Consider the following 17549-nt stretch of genomic DNA (forward strand, 5'->3'; position numbering starts at 1 on the left):
ACAATTGCTACCCAGTTGAAGACATACTCGTGAAAGGTGCATTATGTTTATTTATTTATTTTATTAATGTGCATGTGTTACAGGAGGACAGTGCATGAGACCAGGGATAAATTGTTTTTGTCCCTTGCTGGGCTCAGTTCTATGACCGAGCAGCCAGAAGTTCTTCATTACTGTAAACCATACAACCTTGTAGTAATCATTGGGGTTTGCAGTAATCGTGGGTGCAATCTGCATGGAGCAGCAGTTACTAACCTTAACAGAAGAAGACACTGGGATTACTACCTCTAGCTAATTAGCAGTGATGCTAGTCTGTCTTTTATGGTACTGATACGCAGATATTAGGGGAAAAAGCCCAGGACTGCTTCTATGGCCAAGTCCAAAAGCAAAGCATGTTCAAGCAGCAATGTCTGAATCAATAAGGCCGCTCACCCTGTAAAAATATTGCTAGCAGTAATTTTATGGGTTTAAGTTGGTTTTGATTGTAAATATTGCAGGCCTTAGCAAAAAGTATGGGAGTAGCCTGCACAAAGCAGCAGTTACTACCATAAGAAACTTGCTAGGCAGACTGGATGGACCAATTGGTCTCTGCCATTATTACCATGTTACTATGATTTAAACAAAATTTTATCCAAATAGGATGCAGCTTGCTAAAAAGACTGCTTTAAAATTTAAGGCCATTATAAAAACCACCTCAGAAGTTCATGGGGAGAAGGAACAAGGTTTCTTACTAACCAATTATAATGGATAAACTGAAGCAAAAGGAAGATAAAAGTCTTGCCCAAGATCACAGACAGAAGTTGTCCCTGGTGAGTGTGGATACAGGAAACTAGGGTAAAATGCCAGAGTCACTTTCAGTATGCACTTAAATGGATTCAGATTACAAAACAAATTATGAGATAGCAAGGTTTCTGAAGTCTGCTATATGTTTACCTGTGTCTGAAGGGTTGGCACTACTGCTAGCGGATGTGAGGTAGAAGTTGTCTCCAGGTGCTTCAGACGAGTCTCCAGTTTAGAAATTGCCAGCTGAAGATCTTTCACGACTATAAGAGGAAAGATGAGGTAATGTAGTACTGAGCTATTGATTTTTCTATCAGTATATCATCTGAACAAAGGAAAAAGCAATGAAGCTCAGATGGCCTCAAACTGCAGATAACTGAAGAATGGTGGACCACCAATTGCACAAGGCGGCCCAGAAAGCATGAGAACAGGAAATTGGTATAGATTAGTAAAGAGAAATTTAATCTTACCTGATAGTTTTCTTTCCTTGAAGAGCAAGTTTGCTTACTGTAAATGGTGTTTTCCGTAGATAGATGAATTAGCCATGCTGTCTGGGACGTCCTCCGGATGGCTAGGGGGCGGAGCTCTCTTAGAACACAGAGTCTTTTAGTGTAGTGTGCCTGTTGGCTCCTCCCCCACTTCCCCTCAGTCTTCTCAGTCAGTGTCCAAGCAGATGAAAAGTAGTAAACTGTCCAGGAAGGCAGGAGGGTCAGCATGGCTAATTCATCTGCTATCTACGGAAAATACCATTTACGGTAAGCAAACTTGCTCTTTTCCTGTAGATAAGCAGCATGAATTAGCCATGCTGTCTGGAAGTCCCCAGCTAATGGCTTGAGCGCAAGTTCTTGATCATGTTCCAATGATGAGTTTAAGTAAGGCGCTCAAGACAGTAATGAAAGGTATGCGGAGAGTTCATTTTTTGACTTTGCAGCCTTAAGTGCCCGCCTTGAGAATCGCTAAGCCCATTCCTGCGTCTGCTGCGGTGTGCTTGTCCAAGCAGTAGTAAGGTGAATTTATGTAGCAAGCCTTGCAAATGTCCAGAAAGTTCACCTTTGCGAAGTATCTAATGAAAGGAGCCATAGCACAGACTTGGTGCGCCTTTGGGGATGAAGACAAACTCAGAGCGCTTCTGACAGAATTGTATGCAGTTTGAGATCCAAGACGAAAGGGTTCTTTTGGAAACTGGTAGTACTGGAGCATTAGGGTTAAACGACACAAAAAGCTGGGAGGTCCTGCGGTCGGTGTTTATAGTAAATGAGTGCCCGTTTACAATCCAGCGTGGGTCGTCTACGCTCTGCCTCATTACTATGTGGCTTAGGGTAGAAGGTTGGAAGGGTAATAGATTGGTTGAGGTGGAAAGCTGAGACCACTTTAGGAAGGAAAGTGGGATGCGTACATAACGTAACCTTGTCGTGATAGAACTCCAGATATGGTGAGTAGTGTTCCAGGGCTTGCAGCTCACTGACACGTCTTGCAGAGGTAAGTGCGACTAGAAACAGCATCTTCCAGGAGAGGAACCTGGGATGAGAAGTATCCAGTGGTTCGAAGGGTGGTAACATCAGATGCACCAGCACAATATTCAAATCCCATGGAACTGGAGGCTTCCAGATCGGAGGACAGAGGCATAAAACTCCTTTTATGAATCTTGAAATGGGTGGGTGCCAAGAGATTGGTGCTTCATTGTGCAGAGAATGATAAGCTACTATGGCACGGAGGTGAAATCTGACTGAGGCCGTGGCTAGCCCCTTCTGGTAGAGTAAATGGAGATAGTCCAATAACTGCTCAGGTGGACAAGTGAGTGGGTCTGTCCTGCTCTCAGAGCACCAAGAGGCATAATGGGCCCATTTCCATCAATAATTTATTCTTGTGGAGGGCTTTCTAGAGGAAAGAAAGATATCTTGCAGCTGGGGTGAAAGGTTCAGGTGATGAATACCAGCCTTTCAATCTCCACGCAGTGAGATTCAGAGAGAAGTGAAGTGGATGGAGGAGGAAGCCTCCCTCTTGGGTCAGGAGGCGGGGGGCTGTTGCCCAGGGGATTTGGTCGGTCCACTGATAATTGAACCAGATATGCGTACCATGGTTGTCTGGGCCATGCTGGAGCGATGAGAATGAGATCTGCGTTGTCCGTGATGCATTTTTGGACTGTGCGAGAAATAAGGGATATTGGGGGGGGGGGGGGGGGGAAGGAGGGTTACAGCAGACACCCCCCCCCCCCGTCCAGTCGATGGACGCATCCTGCGCTAGTCTCTGGGAGCTGGGGTACACTAAGCAGAAGGTCTGCACCTTATAATTGAGTTCTGTAGTGAAGAATCGATGCGTGGCAGGCCCAAGGTTTGAAAAAATCTGTCTGCCACGTCCTGAAGGAGTTCCCAGTCATGGGGGTGAAAGATTCTGCTCAATCTGTCCTTCCCTGGCGTTGTTGATGCCTGGCAGATAGGTGGCCTGTAGGGTGATGGATTTGCTAATCGCCCCTTCTAGGATCCTCACCACTTCCCTGCAAAGGTTTCACGAACCGGACCCTCCTTCCTTGTTTATGTAGAACATGGCCACCTGATTTGTCCGTGTGGACCATGACCCTTTTTCCTCGGAGTGTTGTCTCAAAGGCTCGGAAAGCGTTTTCAATGGCTTGTAGTTCCAGCAGGTTGATCTGTTGCGTTCGTTCCTAGGCAGATCACAGACCTCTAGTCTGCAGGTGAGCACCCCATCCCCTGTTGGAAGCATCTGTGGCGAGTATGGTGTGATGCGGTGGAGGCCGCAAGGGAGCATTGTGACACGCGACCAGCAGGTCGATGGACGGGAGACCCCAGCGATCTACTACCAGCTGAAAGGCTTTGGCTGACAATGCCCACTCTCCTGGATCCAGACTCTCCTGCTTAGAAAGTCTGCTCTGATGTTGTCTTTGCCTATGATGTGGGAGGCTGAGGTTATCTGTAGATGGATCTCCTTATAGAATGGGCAGAAATACATCTACTGTGACACTTGCTAGCTTTTGGTTCCACCCTGGCGGTTGATGCAGGCTACCGTGGTTGGCGTTGTCAGACATTAAGCGGACCACTTGACCCTGGAGTCTGTGGCTGAATTATAGACATGCCAATCTGACTGCATGGACTTCGAGGCAGTTTATATTCCAGAGGACCTCTTTTCCTTGGTCCAATGCCCCTGGGCCATCAGTTCCTCAGTGAGCTCCCCAGCCCCGGAAGCTCGCATCTGTCGTGAGGACTAGCCAGTTCGAAGGGGACGGGGTACACCCCTGCCCAGATGAGCTTCCTGGAGCCACCACTGGAGCAGAGAGCATACTTTCCATCGGTAAGTTGAGGCGAATCGAGTAGTCTTGATACAGTGGGATCCAATGTGACAGCAGGGAGCGCTGAAGTGGTCGGATGTGTGCCCTCGCCCACGGCACTACTTCCAGGGTTGCCACCATGAAACAGAGGACTTGAAGATAGCTCCATATTGCCGGGTGTATTCTGTTCAGACGCACTTGGGACATCAACTTCCTCATCTGTGTGGTCAGGAGGAAGACCTTTCCCTGCTTGATGTCAAACCGGATTCCCAAATATTCTGGGATTTGAGACTGCTTTTGTCCAGGTTTACGACCCAACCAAGGTCCTGAGGCTAGGAGGTCATCCTGTTTGTCACCTGGAAACTCTCTTCCATGGACTTTGTCCAGATCAACCAGTTGTCCAAATATGGCTGCACCAGGATTCCCTCTTTTCTCAACGCTGCCGCTACGACCACCATAATCTTGGAAAATGTTCCGGAAGGGGTGGCCAGGTTAAAGGGCAGTACCTGGAGCTGATAATGGCTACCTAGTACCACTAAGCATAGGAAAATGTTGATGTTCTTGCCGGATTGGAATATGCAGGTAGGCCTCAAGATAGGAGAGTTAACCTCCCTGGACCTGATTATATGGCCAATATTATGGAACGTAGGGTTTTCCATGTGGAAATGATTCACTCGTAGATGTCTGTTGTGATGTGTGTGCCTGAGCTTGAGATAAAGAAATTCGGTATATAAAAGCCTTCAATAAATAAATAAACATGGAGACGGCAAATGACCCAGAATCCTCTGCTATCTTAGCCTTTCTGGCTATGTGAACTTTAAATGCCCTACTGAGCCTGACCTGGAGGAATTCCAAGGACACCTGGACAGCAGTTGAAGCTGGCAGCAATTTGTGATGCGTAATTATAGGGTCACAAGAGCAGAAGGCAATGGTCAGAACTTCAGGCTAGAATGTGGATTACAGGGGCATCTGTAAACACAGCCTAAGATATAAAGATTGCCTTGGGCCATAGTGTTTTGTGTTCCACCTTCACGAAGCGGAAGGTTGGAGGGCTGCCATCTCCAAAAAAAAACAAAAAACAAAAAAACCAAAACAAAAAAACAAAAAACAAACAAGCAAAACAGAGGTGGGTAAGAGTATGGGGCAGGGGTGTGGCCGTTTATTGTGGCAGTTGCTACCCCTGATTGAACTGGATGTTCATTGGGATGCGGATACGGCACTGCTCTCTGCATTGGTGGAGGGGTGGAAGGGAATTGGGGCCGGAGGGTGCTGGAAGCCAATAGTGACGGGGGAGGGGGAGAAAAAAAGGGGTGGGGGGGGAAGATAAAAAAAAAAATGGATAAACTGCGTAGCTTGCTGGGCAGACTGGATGGGCCGTTTGGTCTTCTTCCGCCGTCATTTCTATGTTTCTATATGTTTCTATGATTTTAACAGAACAAAGGATTATTTAAAGAGTGATGGTAAATGGGCCCCAACTTGGGGAACTGGATGCCATGTGTCCTAGGAGAATGAGGAACTGGCGAGCCGTGGCAGTGTTCTGAGACTGGAGCTGGCGAGCCAGGGATATTAGGGTGTGGACCCTCTGAAGAGGAAGGTAAGCCTTTGCCTGTAAGGTGTCCAAGTCTGCCCCAATGAAGGATAAGGTTTGAGACGGGACTAAGCAAGATTTCTCGTAATTGACAAGAAACCCTAAGGAAAGGAGTGTTTGAATTGTCAATTTTAGGGAGGATTGAGCAATCTGTTGGGTGGAGGCCCTGATTAGCCAATCGTCCAGGTAGGGGTAGACGTGGACACCTTCCTTCCTTAGGAATGCTGCTACCACTACGAGACATTTGGTAAAGACTCGTGGGGCAGAAGCCAGACCGAAAGGTAGGACACGGTATTGATAATGGTCGTGGCCTACTAGAAACCGCAGATATTTGCGATGGGATTGTGTGATCGCAATGTGGGTATAAGCGTCCTTGAGGTCGAGAGAGCACAGCCAATCCCCTCTTTGTAGCAGAGGGAGCAGCGCGCCTAGGGTTACCATTTTGAACTTCTCTTTTTGAAGGTATTTGTTGAGGGCTCGAAGGTCCAAAATGGGACGTAGTCCCCCTGATTTCTTTGGTATTAGGAAGTATCTGGAATAGAATCCCTTGCCTCGTTGAGAGGGAGGAACGGGTTCTATAGCATTTGATTGCAGAAGAAGAGATACTTCCTGTTGTAATTGAGCCAAATGGGTGGATAGACTCCACGCTTGAAGAGGCGGGGAGTCTGCCGGAAGAGTTATGAAGTTGAGGTGGTAACCCTGTGCGATAATTGTTAGCACCCACTGATCTGAGGTGATCTGCAACCAAGGTTGTAGAAAATGGTACAGTCGACCTCCTACAGGAATGTCTGGAAGAGGGGTTTGGCATGTGTTCCCTACAGGGGAGTCAAAGGCCAGCCGCAGGCCCAGGAGGAGGAGCTACAGTAGGCCTTTGTTTCCTAGGCTGACGCGGCTGAGGCCTAGTAGAGGATCGAGCTGGACGAGGCCTGGCCGATGGAGGGTAGTAACGGCGTGGCCGAAAGAACGACTTCTTAGAGTCCTTCTTAAGTGGTTGTTTGGAGGAAACCTCAGACGGAACAGAAGAAAGTTGTTTTAACGTCTCGTGGTGATCTTTTAATTCAGCTACAATTTGCTGAATTTGTTCTCCAAACAAATTGTCCCCTAAGCAGGGTAAATCCGCTAAACGATCCTGGACCTCTGGGCGAAGGTTGGATGACTTTAACCAAGCCCAACGTCTGGCCGAGATGGCAGTAGCTGAAACCTTTGTGGAGGCATCGAAGATGTCATAAGCCATTCTGATCTCGTGCTTCCCCGCTTCAAACCCTTTGTTAAGAAGGGCCTGAAGCTGTGGCTGGTATTGGTCAGGTAAAGTGTCAGCAAAATCTTGCATCTGTTTAAGGATGGCTCTGTTATATTGCGTCATATAGAGTTGATATGAGGCTATGCGAGAAATCAGCATAGCTCCATGGTACACTTTCCGTCCCACACTGTCCAGGAATTTATTGTCCTTGACAGGCGGAGTGGAGGAGTGTGGCTTTAGACGCTTGGCCTTTCTTTGTGCGGACTCAACCACAACAGAGCGATGATCCAGTTGAGGCTTTTGAAAGCCTGGTGCTGACTGGACGAGGTATGTGGAGTCAGCCTTCTTGTTAACTGGTGATACAGATGAAGGAGATTCCCAGTTTTTCTTTAAGAGATCGAGAAACACCTGGTGAATGGGGATGGAAGCGATGATTTTTGGAGCGTCCAAAAATTGAAGCAGTTCCATCATCTGGTGTCTGTCATCGGTCTCAGATTGCAGCTGAAAAGGTACAATTTCGGACATCTCCTTTACAAAATTAATAAAGGAGAGATCCTCTGGAGGAGATCTTTTTCTACTCTCTGTAGGAGAAGGCGGTGATGGTAAATCTGTGTCAGAAGATGTATCATCACCCCAGGTATCATAGGGATCACTTGGGGGTTGAAGCCCCGATGGACCTGGTTGAGGATCCGAAGGCATCGAAGGAAACCTTGGAGGAACCGGTGGTACAATCGGCACTGGAAACGGCATCGAGGGTTTCGGTGCTGCCGATGGAGTCGGTGCCGGTCTTGGAATCGATGGAGCCGAAGGATAAATCGGTGGAGATATACGAGAAGGCACCGATGGGACCACCCCGGAAGGGGGAATCAGGAACGGTGTTTCTCCCGCCGATGAAAATCCAGTCGGAGACTATGGTGCTGTCGGTGCTACTGGAATCATCGATGGAAGGGCATGTACAAGTGCTTCCATACGTTGTAGTAGCGGTGCCAGCGCTTCCACCAAAGGTTCGGTGGTCGGTTCCTTCCTCTGTGGCGGAGTCGGTGCCGGGGTCGATGCCGGTGGCGGTGCCGGAATCGGTGCCGGAGACGGTGCCAATGGAGGTTGGAATTTTTGCATCGCTTTCTCGATGGCCTCCTGGACCAGCCGGTCCAGTTCAGCCCGGAGACCAGGGGTAACAATACCCGGCTCGACGGGAGAGGGAGGCTGAGGCAGAGCCGGAGGGACCACCGTAACCGGTGGGATCACGGCTCCCACACCCCGAGAGGGTGAGGGTTTCCTCGATGCCTGCGAACGAGACGTGGACGGTGCCAAGTCTGATCGAGGCCTCTTAGTCGGTGGTTCGGCCTGTTCAGAGGTCGATGACTGTGGATCCTCGACAGGCCGAGACTTGTGCCATCGATGGCGATGCTTGTCCTTCCGGTCTCCTCGCCCATCCGGGGAGGGGACAGGAGTCGACGGCCGAGAAGTCATCGATGGTGGCTGGTCACCGGAGGGTTGACGATGGTGGTGCAATTTCGACGGTGCCGGTTCCGATGACGTCGATGCTATCGATGGCGTTGGGGTGGGTGCTTGGAAGAGGAGCCCCATCTTCTCCATCCTGGCCTTGCGACCCTTAGGTGTCATTAGGGCACATTTGGTGCAAGTCAGGACATCATGCTCACTACCCAAACACAAAACACAAACCCTATGGGGGTCTGTGATTGACATAATCCGGACATCGACGGAACCCCGTCGCCATGGCTTAAGGCCAAATTTAGTCGCGGGCTCGGTAAGTGCCAACAGGCCTCGAGGGCCAAATTCGACGGTAGTCGAGGAAAAAAGGCAAAAAACTTACCGGTTTCCGCGAAGGTGACAAAAATTTGTCGAAGGGAGACCCCTGAGGGGCAAATTTTCTTCGGAAAGAAAAGTACCGAATTCCTGTCAGGAACGTGGTAAGGGAGCTCCTTTCACCGCGTGGCAACTGCTGCGCGGAAAAAAGAAGACTGAAGGGAGACCCCTGCTGGCTGCAGGGTCGGTGCCTTGCTGGGCATGCCCAGTAGGGGCCAGTCAAAGTTCTGTTTAAACTTTGACAGAAGTTTTCCGTGGTGGGCTCCATCCTCGATGTCACCCATTTGTGAGGACAACCATCCTGCTTGTCCTGTGAGAACTTACCTTCCTTACTATGGAAACTCATAGGGCAGCTCTGAACAGTAGCTACCAAAAACCCCCCAGATGGATTCTCTTCAAACCAGTAAACAATACAATCTCTCTCCCTGTACTCAAACCAGGGGAAATTGATGTGCAGTCCTGTATGCTTAATTCAGCATGCAAAAAAGGAATCCTCACCTTTGTAAAGACTCTGGTTCTCCAGCTCTAGATTGGCAACTCTCGTGAGGAGGTCGCTGTGATCAGCTCCAGCAGGAGGTGCGGTGCTCTGTAATAAGATATGAGCAGGATGAGAAAAAATCTCCACACTAACCCTTCATAAGATCAGCTTAACTTGAACATGACCTTTACGATACAATTATATATATATGCAGATCAAGAGATTAACAATAGCAACTTCAATGCTGTTGTCATTTATAAAGGTTTTGGGAGTATTTTTCCTAATTTCTGTTTTCTAATAATCCACAGTGCCAAAGTTCAGCCAGTGGCCTCAGTGTGCAACCTTGACATCACAAACTTCTTAAAATAAGCACAAACCAGAGAGGTGTTAAAGCAAACCTGTACAGTTAAAGCATGGCAATAGCAAGAAAGGCCCTTCTTCCCAAGAACTTCAAAATAAAAACGATGAGGTTTTCATATTTTTTATGGCTCCAATTGTAAGATTGTTTAAATATGACAAGAATATAAGCTGTTACCTGCCTTTTACCAAGCTCTGGAGGTGGTTTACAACATAGGCCAGAAGAGTCTATACAGCTGGGGACTTCACCTTCCCCATGTGTTCTGTACACATGGGATAAGATAGCTAAAAATATTTCCGCATTTACACCACATCCTAAACCAAAAAACCATCCAGGAACAATGAATCCTTGAGATCCTGAGAAAGTGACAGGCCCAAGGTCACAAGCAATTTCAGTGGTAGAAGCAGGATTTTAACCCAAGTCTCCTGGTTCCTACTTCCCAGATTATGCTAACCACTAGGCAACTAGTCCTGGTCCTTCTGAAACCACAGGTACCCAATTCCACAAGAAGGCATTTTCTGTTGACGGAGAAAGAGAAAAGTATAAAACCATCATCCAATACCTTGGAGAACTGAGGCCCACCCCTCAGAATATCACACAGTTTTACTGGACAGACACCAAAGCTATTTCATCTTGGAAGTATACTGTTACATTAATTTGTGTCCAGGTTACATTCAATTCCTACAAATTGTCAGTTGATCCAGTTTGGCTTTTGCTATGAGTTTAATTGGCTCTACCTGGATAGGTAACAAAGTACTTCGACTATCTACCCAGGAGTCCAGCTATATTTATAATAAAAGCTAGAATGGGCAAGACCATTGTTTAATGGGAGGTTTAAAACATTCCCTGACGTTCTATGTATATGAAATGTCAATATACACTGTTTGAAGGAGATGGGAGTTAACTGAAGCAGGGCAAGCAAAATTACACCAACAGGAAAAAGGTTAAAGTTCATATCATAAAAAGTGGTGTGGCCTAACAGTCCATATGTGCACGCCTTGATTTAAACAAAACAAAAAACAAATACAGACTAAGGGGTAGATTATCTGCATTTAACACTATGCTACTCCTGCAATTATTCATTGAAATCAATATCCCTATGTTACTCAATGTCTTATAGTTAAATCAAAGTTGACCCTCTTTCAGTTCACACTATAATCGCTGACCACATCTCCCGAAGAACCCTCACCCAATTAACTGTCCCACTATATTATTCTGTATTATACAGCTAATCTATCCTATTCGCTACTCAACAAATGATATACAGTTCAAACTTGATCCTCTCTTATTGTAATCTATATAGTTGCCTTTTTTCCTCCACAAGTTGTTGTTACTTTGTAAAATAAGAAGCCTAAATTCTTATAGAATCCTGTTACTCTTTAAACCGATGGGACATGTCTTGTTATAATCTTATCATAATTTATATCGTTCCCTATTTTTCCCCCACAAGTTATGTTACAGTTGTTACGAAGTTACAATGTAAAATAAGAAGCCTAATTCTTATAGTACCCTCTATTATGCTGAAAACTGGTGTGATATGTCTAATTGAACATCAATATCTACCTTATAAATGGCCTGTGACCGACGGCCCGCAAATGCGCAGTAGAGCACAGCTCTACTGCGCATGTGCGGGCAAGGACGTTGGTCAGAAAAAAAAAATGGCGGTGGGGCCGCAGGAGCGGGAGGAGAAGCAGCGGCGCCGCGCGCGCGCGGTGCCGCTACTTCTCCTCCCCAGATCTGCTGGCAGATCTCGGGGGGGGGTGTCACTCCCGCGCCCCCCCCCCCCCCCCCCCGAGATCTGCCGGCAGGAGCGGGAGGAGAAGTAGCACCGCTACTTCTCCTCGAGAAGTAGCGGTGCTACTTCTCCTCCCGCTCCTGCCGGCAGATCTCGGGGGGGGGGGGGGGGCGCGGGAGTGACACCCCCCCCCCCCCGAGATCTGCCGGCAGATCTGGGGAGGAGAAGTAGCGGCACCGGCAGGAGCGGGAGGAGAAGTAGCACCGCTACTTCTCCTCCCCAGATCTGCCGGCAGATCTCGGGGGGGGGGGGTCACTCCCGCGCCCCCCCCCCCCCGAGATCTGCCGGCAGGAGCGGGAGGAGAAGTAGCGGCACCGCGCGCGCTCGGCGCCGCTACTTCTCCCCAGATCTGCCGGCAGATCTCGGGGGGGTCACTGCCGCGCGCGCGGGAGTGACCCCCCCCCCCCCCCCCGAGATCTGCCGGCAGGAGCGGGAGGAGTTAATGGAGCCGGGTGAGGGTTGCGGGAAGTCGCGCTTACGGCGCCGGGAGGAAATGGAGGTGGGTGAAGGGAGGGACTGAGTGGGAGGGAGGGAGAGGGGGACTGAGTGAGTGGGAGGGAGGGGGAGGGGGGCTGAGTGAGTGGGAGGGAGGGAGAGGGGGACTGAGTGAGTGGGAGGGAGGGAGAGGGGGGACTGAGTGAGTGGGAGGGAGGGAGAGGGGGGACTGAGTGGGAGGGAGTGAGGGAGAGGGGGGACTGAGTGAGAGGAGAGGGAGGGTGGGGAGGAGTGGGGGAGGGGGGTGAAGAGTGAGGGGAGAGAGAATGAGGGGGAGGTGAGAGACAGAGGGATGTAGCCCGTTTTAACGGGCTTTACGGCTTGTATAAAAATAAACAAACATGTGTACGCATGTTATAAAATTGGGTGGCTGCGCGCACATGCACGCTGGATTTTATAATCCATGTGGGCGGCACACGCAAGGGGGGGCGGGGCGGTGAATTTATGCAAACTCCGCTTGGTGATGTAATCGGGCCTTCCCCAGTTCCCTAACCCCCTACCTATCCTCCCCACCCCCTAAAACTACCTTGCCTGTTTTGATTTTGTTTTCTTAATTTTTATTACTTACTGCTCCTCGGGAGCGGAAGTAATTTATGCGCACTGGCCAACTGCTGGCGTGCACTTCCCTGGCCTCTGTACCGCCCCTCTCCTTTGAAGAAGCCTGGCGCTTGTGCACATATTGGGGTTTATGCGTGTGGCCGGGCCCCTTTGAAAATTTGCCCAGTGTGCGCAAGGCCCAGCCACGCACATAAATCCCGGTATTTACATGTGCAGGCCTTTTAAAACCTGGCCAAAAGGAGCTAAGTAATTTCTTTTAGTCTCTGATTTATAAGGTCTTATCCCATATAAAAGGATAGGAGTTATTTCCACATCAAAACTCAATCAGGGATTTATCTAGAACAAGGAAGTGACCTAGCTCTTATCAATTTAGATTGTATCCTTGCAGGTCATTGCCAAATTAATATTAAGTACATCACAAATTTAAAGGACTGATATATACATCCCTACTCATAGCAATCTATTTATTTATTTATAGATTCTTTTATACCGCGGTATGTATAGACATACATCACCTCGGTTTACAGTGAAACAATAAATTAGCAACAGGCTTTACATGTAACAGTTTAAAAAACAGTAAAACATTTAACAGCAACAGGCTTTACAGAAACAAGGGTTTTAAAGATAATATGCATACATCATTAAATATCAAACAATAAAATATAAATAACCATGTATTCGCAGGAGCAAATTAACTGTCAGCAGCGAGACCAATGTCACATTGAATACAATAGCAGAATAGCAGAATGTAAATACAAAATGCGAGGAAAAGAACTTGGAGTCAGTGAGGAATAATAGGGATAGCTGAATTTTTAGGTTAGATGAGATTCATAGAGTGAATGCTTGTTCAAACAACCATGTTTTAAGGTTTTGTTTGAAGGTTTTGTATTCATATTGTTTTGTTTCATATTGAGGTCCTAATTAATCTAAATTAATTAGGACCTCAATATGAAGATGCAAACAGCAGTCCAGCAGCAAGATGGGGAACCTTCCACGCTTTTGCAGAGAGCTGAGAGACCACCTTCAACGACATAGCCAAGTCTCTAGCATACATGAATACCCAGCATTGGCAGCAATTACAAATCAGCTTGTACCTAATGGTATCTTCAACATTTTTCTTTGACCATATGTTCCATTATAAATTTATCCTTGAGTGTTTCCTGATGCAGAGATAAATACATCTTGAAATGCAGTACTGTGTTGTGTGTGGTTAATGTAGACTGTTTATATAATTTTAAGTGCACACAAAAAGTTTGACCAAAAAAAAGTGGACCAATGATTATATCATGCACCAAAATTTGTATAATACCATTTGGTATATGAACAAGTGCATTCAATATGATTGTCCTTTAACCAACAAGGAATGCAGCTTTAACATTAACAGAGTAGAGAACTAGCCTAGGGGTTAGAGCAGTGGCCTGAGAACCAAGGGTTCAAATCCCCCTGCCACTCCTTGTGAACTGGGGCAAGTCACTTTGCCCTCCATTGCCCCAGATACAAAACTTAGATTGTGAGCCCTCTGGGGACAGGGAAAATACCTACATGTAACTTACCTTGAGCTACAACGAAAAGACGTGAGCTAATGGACAAAGTACTTACCTGATAATTCAGTGTAGACAGATGGACTCAGGACCAATGGGATATGTGCTCCCCTGCCAGCAGATGAAGACTGAGTCACGTTTCAAAGCTGACGTCACTCTAGATACTCCCGACCTCAACCCTTCAGTATTCTCTTCAAAAGCCACTGGGGACATACTAATGAAAAAACTTGATTAAAAATGGGTAACTATAATTGTACTCAATCACTGAACCCCTAGGTGCCCTTATCTAGGGACTGGATGAGAGCTTACCCGTAATCTCTTGGAATAGATATCCACTCCACAGGTAAATCCTTGGCACCATTCTTGGGCAGCTGTGGGTGGGAAGCAAAGTCCATCTGCCTAGACTAAAGAAAACAAAATTATCAAATGTACTCAGAACCAATGGGATGTACAAAAGCTACTCCCGATCAGGGAAGGAGGCTAACCACAGTCTGGTTAACACTGCTCTTGCAAAGACTGTGTCTTCCCAGACCTGAAAGTCCAGCCACCACTGGAGCAGGGAGCATACTCCCATTAGTAAGTGGAGGTGAATTGAATAGTCTTGAGACTGCAGGTTCCAACGTGACAGTAGTGAGAGCTGAAGTGGTTGCATTTGTGCCCTCACCCACGGCACTACCTCCAGGGTTGCCGCCAAACTGAGAACTTGGAGATAGCTCCACACTGTTGGACGTATCATGCCCATCAACTGACGCACTTGGGTCATCAACTTCCTTATCCATATGGTCGGAAGGAAGACCTTGCCTTGCTTGGTGTTGAACCGTACTCCCAGATATTCCAAGGATTGGGAGGGCTTGAGACTGCTTTTGTCCCGGTTTACGACCCAACTGGCTTCCCAAAGAAATGAGGTCACCCAGAGAATCTTTTCCATGGACTTGACCCAGATCAACCAGTTGTTTAAGTACAGGTGCACCAGGACTCCCTCTTCTCAATGCTGCTGCTGCTACGACTACCATAATCTAAGAAAATGTTCTGTGGTTGGTGGCTAGGCCAAAGGGCAGAGCCCATAACTTAATGACAACCCAGTACTGCAAAGCATAGGAAACCGTGTTCTTGACAGATTGGAATATGTAGGTAGGCCTCGGATAGATCCAGGGAGGTTAAGAACCCTCCCAACTGTACAGAAATGATTCACTTATAGATGTCGGTTGAAGCTCAGGTCCAGGATTGGGCAAAAGGAAATTTCCTTTTTGGATACGATGAAATAAATGGAATAATGCCCAGTATTTTCCTGGGGCACAGGTACTGGGATTATAGCCCTCATCCTGAGAAGCCTCAAAAGAGTAGTCTCCACTGCCTGCTTCTTGTGCTGGGAGTGGCAAGGAGACATCACGAATACGTTCCGAGGAGTGCTGTGAAATTCCAGTGTATATCCTTCCCATATGACTTCCAGTACCCATTTGTCCGAAGTGATCTCGATCCATCTCTAGTAGAAGAGGGAGAGTCGACCCCCTATCTCCTCGTTCCAAGGGTAGGTCGGCAAATTTTCATTGGGGAGTTCGGGACGAACCTAAACCTGAGCCTGCCCCTCTTGGGCAGTTGACTATGGAAGGACTGAGACTTCCCAAAGGGCTGAGACCTCTGAAATGTTTAGTTTCTGTATGGATGAAAGCGTTGGGAGCCCCTGGATTGACCCCTCATAGCCGAGCGGTGCTGTAACTACATTCTCTTATCTTTTGGTAGCCCGGGAAAGCAGAGTTGCTTAACTAACAGGTGTTCTATGACAGCAGGATGTTAGTCCTCACAGAAGGATGACAAGACGGAGCCCGGCACAGAAAACATTTTTCAAAGTTTCTAGAAACTGAGTAGCACACTGAGCATGCCATTATCTGCATGTCCTCGCGGTGTCTCCCTTCAGTCTCGTCACATGGAATCAGGAACAAAAAAACACAAGGGGAATCCAACTCCACAGGGAGGTGGGCAGGTTTCCTGAGGACTAACATCCTGTCGTCCTAGAAGAACACCTGTTACAGTTAAGCAACTCTTTCTCCTAGGACAAGCAGGATGGTAGTCCTCACAGAGGGGTGAATACTAAGCTACAGGCTGTTCCCAAAACCATATATGACCAATCTGCACTGGAAAAACAGGTGCTAACAGGCAGCAAAACTGTGGTGTGGTTGTGATGACCAGGGGACAGCCTGGTCCCAAACTAAGGGCCTCAGGTAGGAAGAATTGGGTTTAAGCCTGGAAGAGGTTGCAAAGGACAGATGGCTGAAGCTACTCTTGCAGTCTATCCTTGTCCAAGCAGTAGTGGAGAGAACTTCACGTCACAGCCCTGCAGATTTAGCCACAGGAACCGCATGTAAGTGGGCCACCAACGCCGCCATACCCTCAGAGTGAACTTTGACCCAGCCTCCCAGCCGAAGGCCACTTGAGCACAGCAGAAGGAGATAGCATTTGCTTGCCAATTGGACAGAGTGTTTGCCCACCATAACTCCCAACCTACTCATTGAAAGAGATGAAGAGCTGAGTAGATTGCATGTGGCCTGCTGCGCATTCTAAATAGAAGGCTATGCCCTCTTGCAATCCAACGTGTGTAGAGCCCGTTCGTCCTGGTGTGAATGGGGCCTCGGGAAGAAGGTGGGCAGAACAATGGACTGATTGAGGTGGAAATCGGTCATCACCCCACACAGGAATTTGGGATACATACGGAGGACCACCCGGTCAAAATTATTTTGTGTAGGGCAGGTGTATGTAACCAAGACCTGAAGTTCACTAACCCTGCGAGCTGAAGTAATCGCCACCAGGAAATCATAGGAACAAAAAGGATGTTGCATGAGCCGCACCAACACAACATTGAGGTCCCAGGACAAAGAGGAGGCCAGAGGGGGGCTTCAATTGAAGCAGGTCCCATATAAATGCAGCAGTCAGGATTCTTACAAACTCACGTCGTAAGGATCACATCACTCCAGTCCTAAAAATCCTACACTGGCTTCCCATCCACTATAGAATACTCTTCAAGACTCTTACTATTATTCACAAATCGGTCTACCAACAATCCTCCCTCCAACTCTCCAACCCTCTAGAACTTCATGCCTCCACAATGCCGATCAGATCAGCATACAAAGGTTCTCTCCAGGTTCCCCCAAGCAAATCATTGGTCCACAACCCCATTCATAAACGAGCACTCTCGACAGCGGGTCCGCTCCATTGGAATTCTCTTCCCCCTGGCCAGGAACAATGCCATCTATCCTTCAGAAAGAAGCTGAAAACCTGGCTGTTCGCCCAAGCATACAGCTGAAGAAGCCCCTTTCAACCTATATTGACTCTCTCACCTACCTACCCTTTCCCTATTCCCCCCCCCCCCCCCCCCGTTACCTCCCCTGCTCTTCCTACCTCTGGAAAGGTCATGCTAACCTCTGCCTAAGATAAATCTCCAACCGAATTTCAGCAACCTTAAGTTAATCTTCATATGTCTCGCTACTATTTTAGTTCTCTCCAGTTGTATTAGTTTGAAATCTCTTTCTTCCAATGCCCATGTTTATGCTCCCTGTTCAATGTAACTTTACCTTCTATATTGTTGTTAATTGGTTTCCCCTAGTTCCATTGTAA

At 47.7% G+C, this 17549-nt stretch overlaps 1 protein-coding gene across 2 annotated transcripts in view; it reads right to left on the reverse strand.

Moving 5' to 3' along the window:
* The window catches only part of EEF1D (eukaryotic translation elongation factor 1 delta), a 200331-nt gene that overhangs the window by 22894 nt on the left and 159888 nt on the right, over positions 1 to 17549 (reverse strand). For both annotated transcript variants that reach the window (XM_029592196.1, XM_029592195.1), the window contains 2 exons: positions 9214 to 9301; positions 931 to 1040 (listed from right to left, as the gene is read on the reverse strand). In XM_029592196.1, the coding sequence (XP_029448056.1) occupies positions 931 to 1040; positions 9214 to 9301 (198 nt within the window). The remainder of the gene's footprint in view (positions 1 to 930; positions 1041 to 9213; positions 9302 to 17549) is intronic.

The sequence above is a fragment of the Rhinatrema bivittatum genome, chromosome 2 (assembly GCF_901001135.1).
Source record: "Rhinatrema bivittatum chromosome 2, aRhiBiv1.1, whole genome shotgun sequence".
Classification (NCBI taxonomy): Eukaryota; Metazoa; Chordata; class Amphibia; order Gymnophiona; family Rhinatrematidae; genus Rhinatrema; species Rhinatrema bivittatum.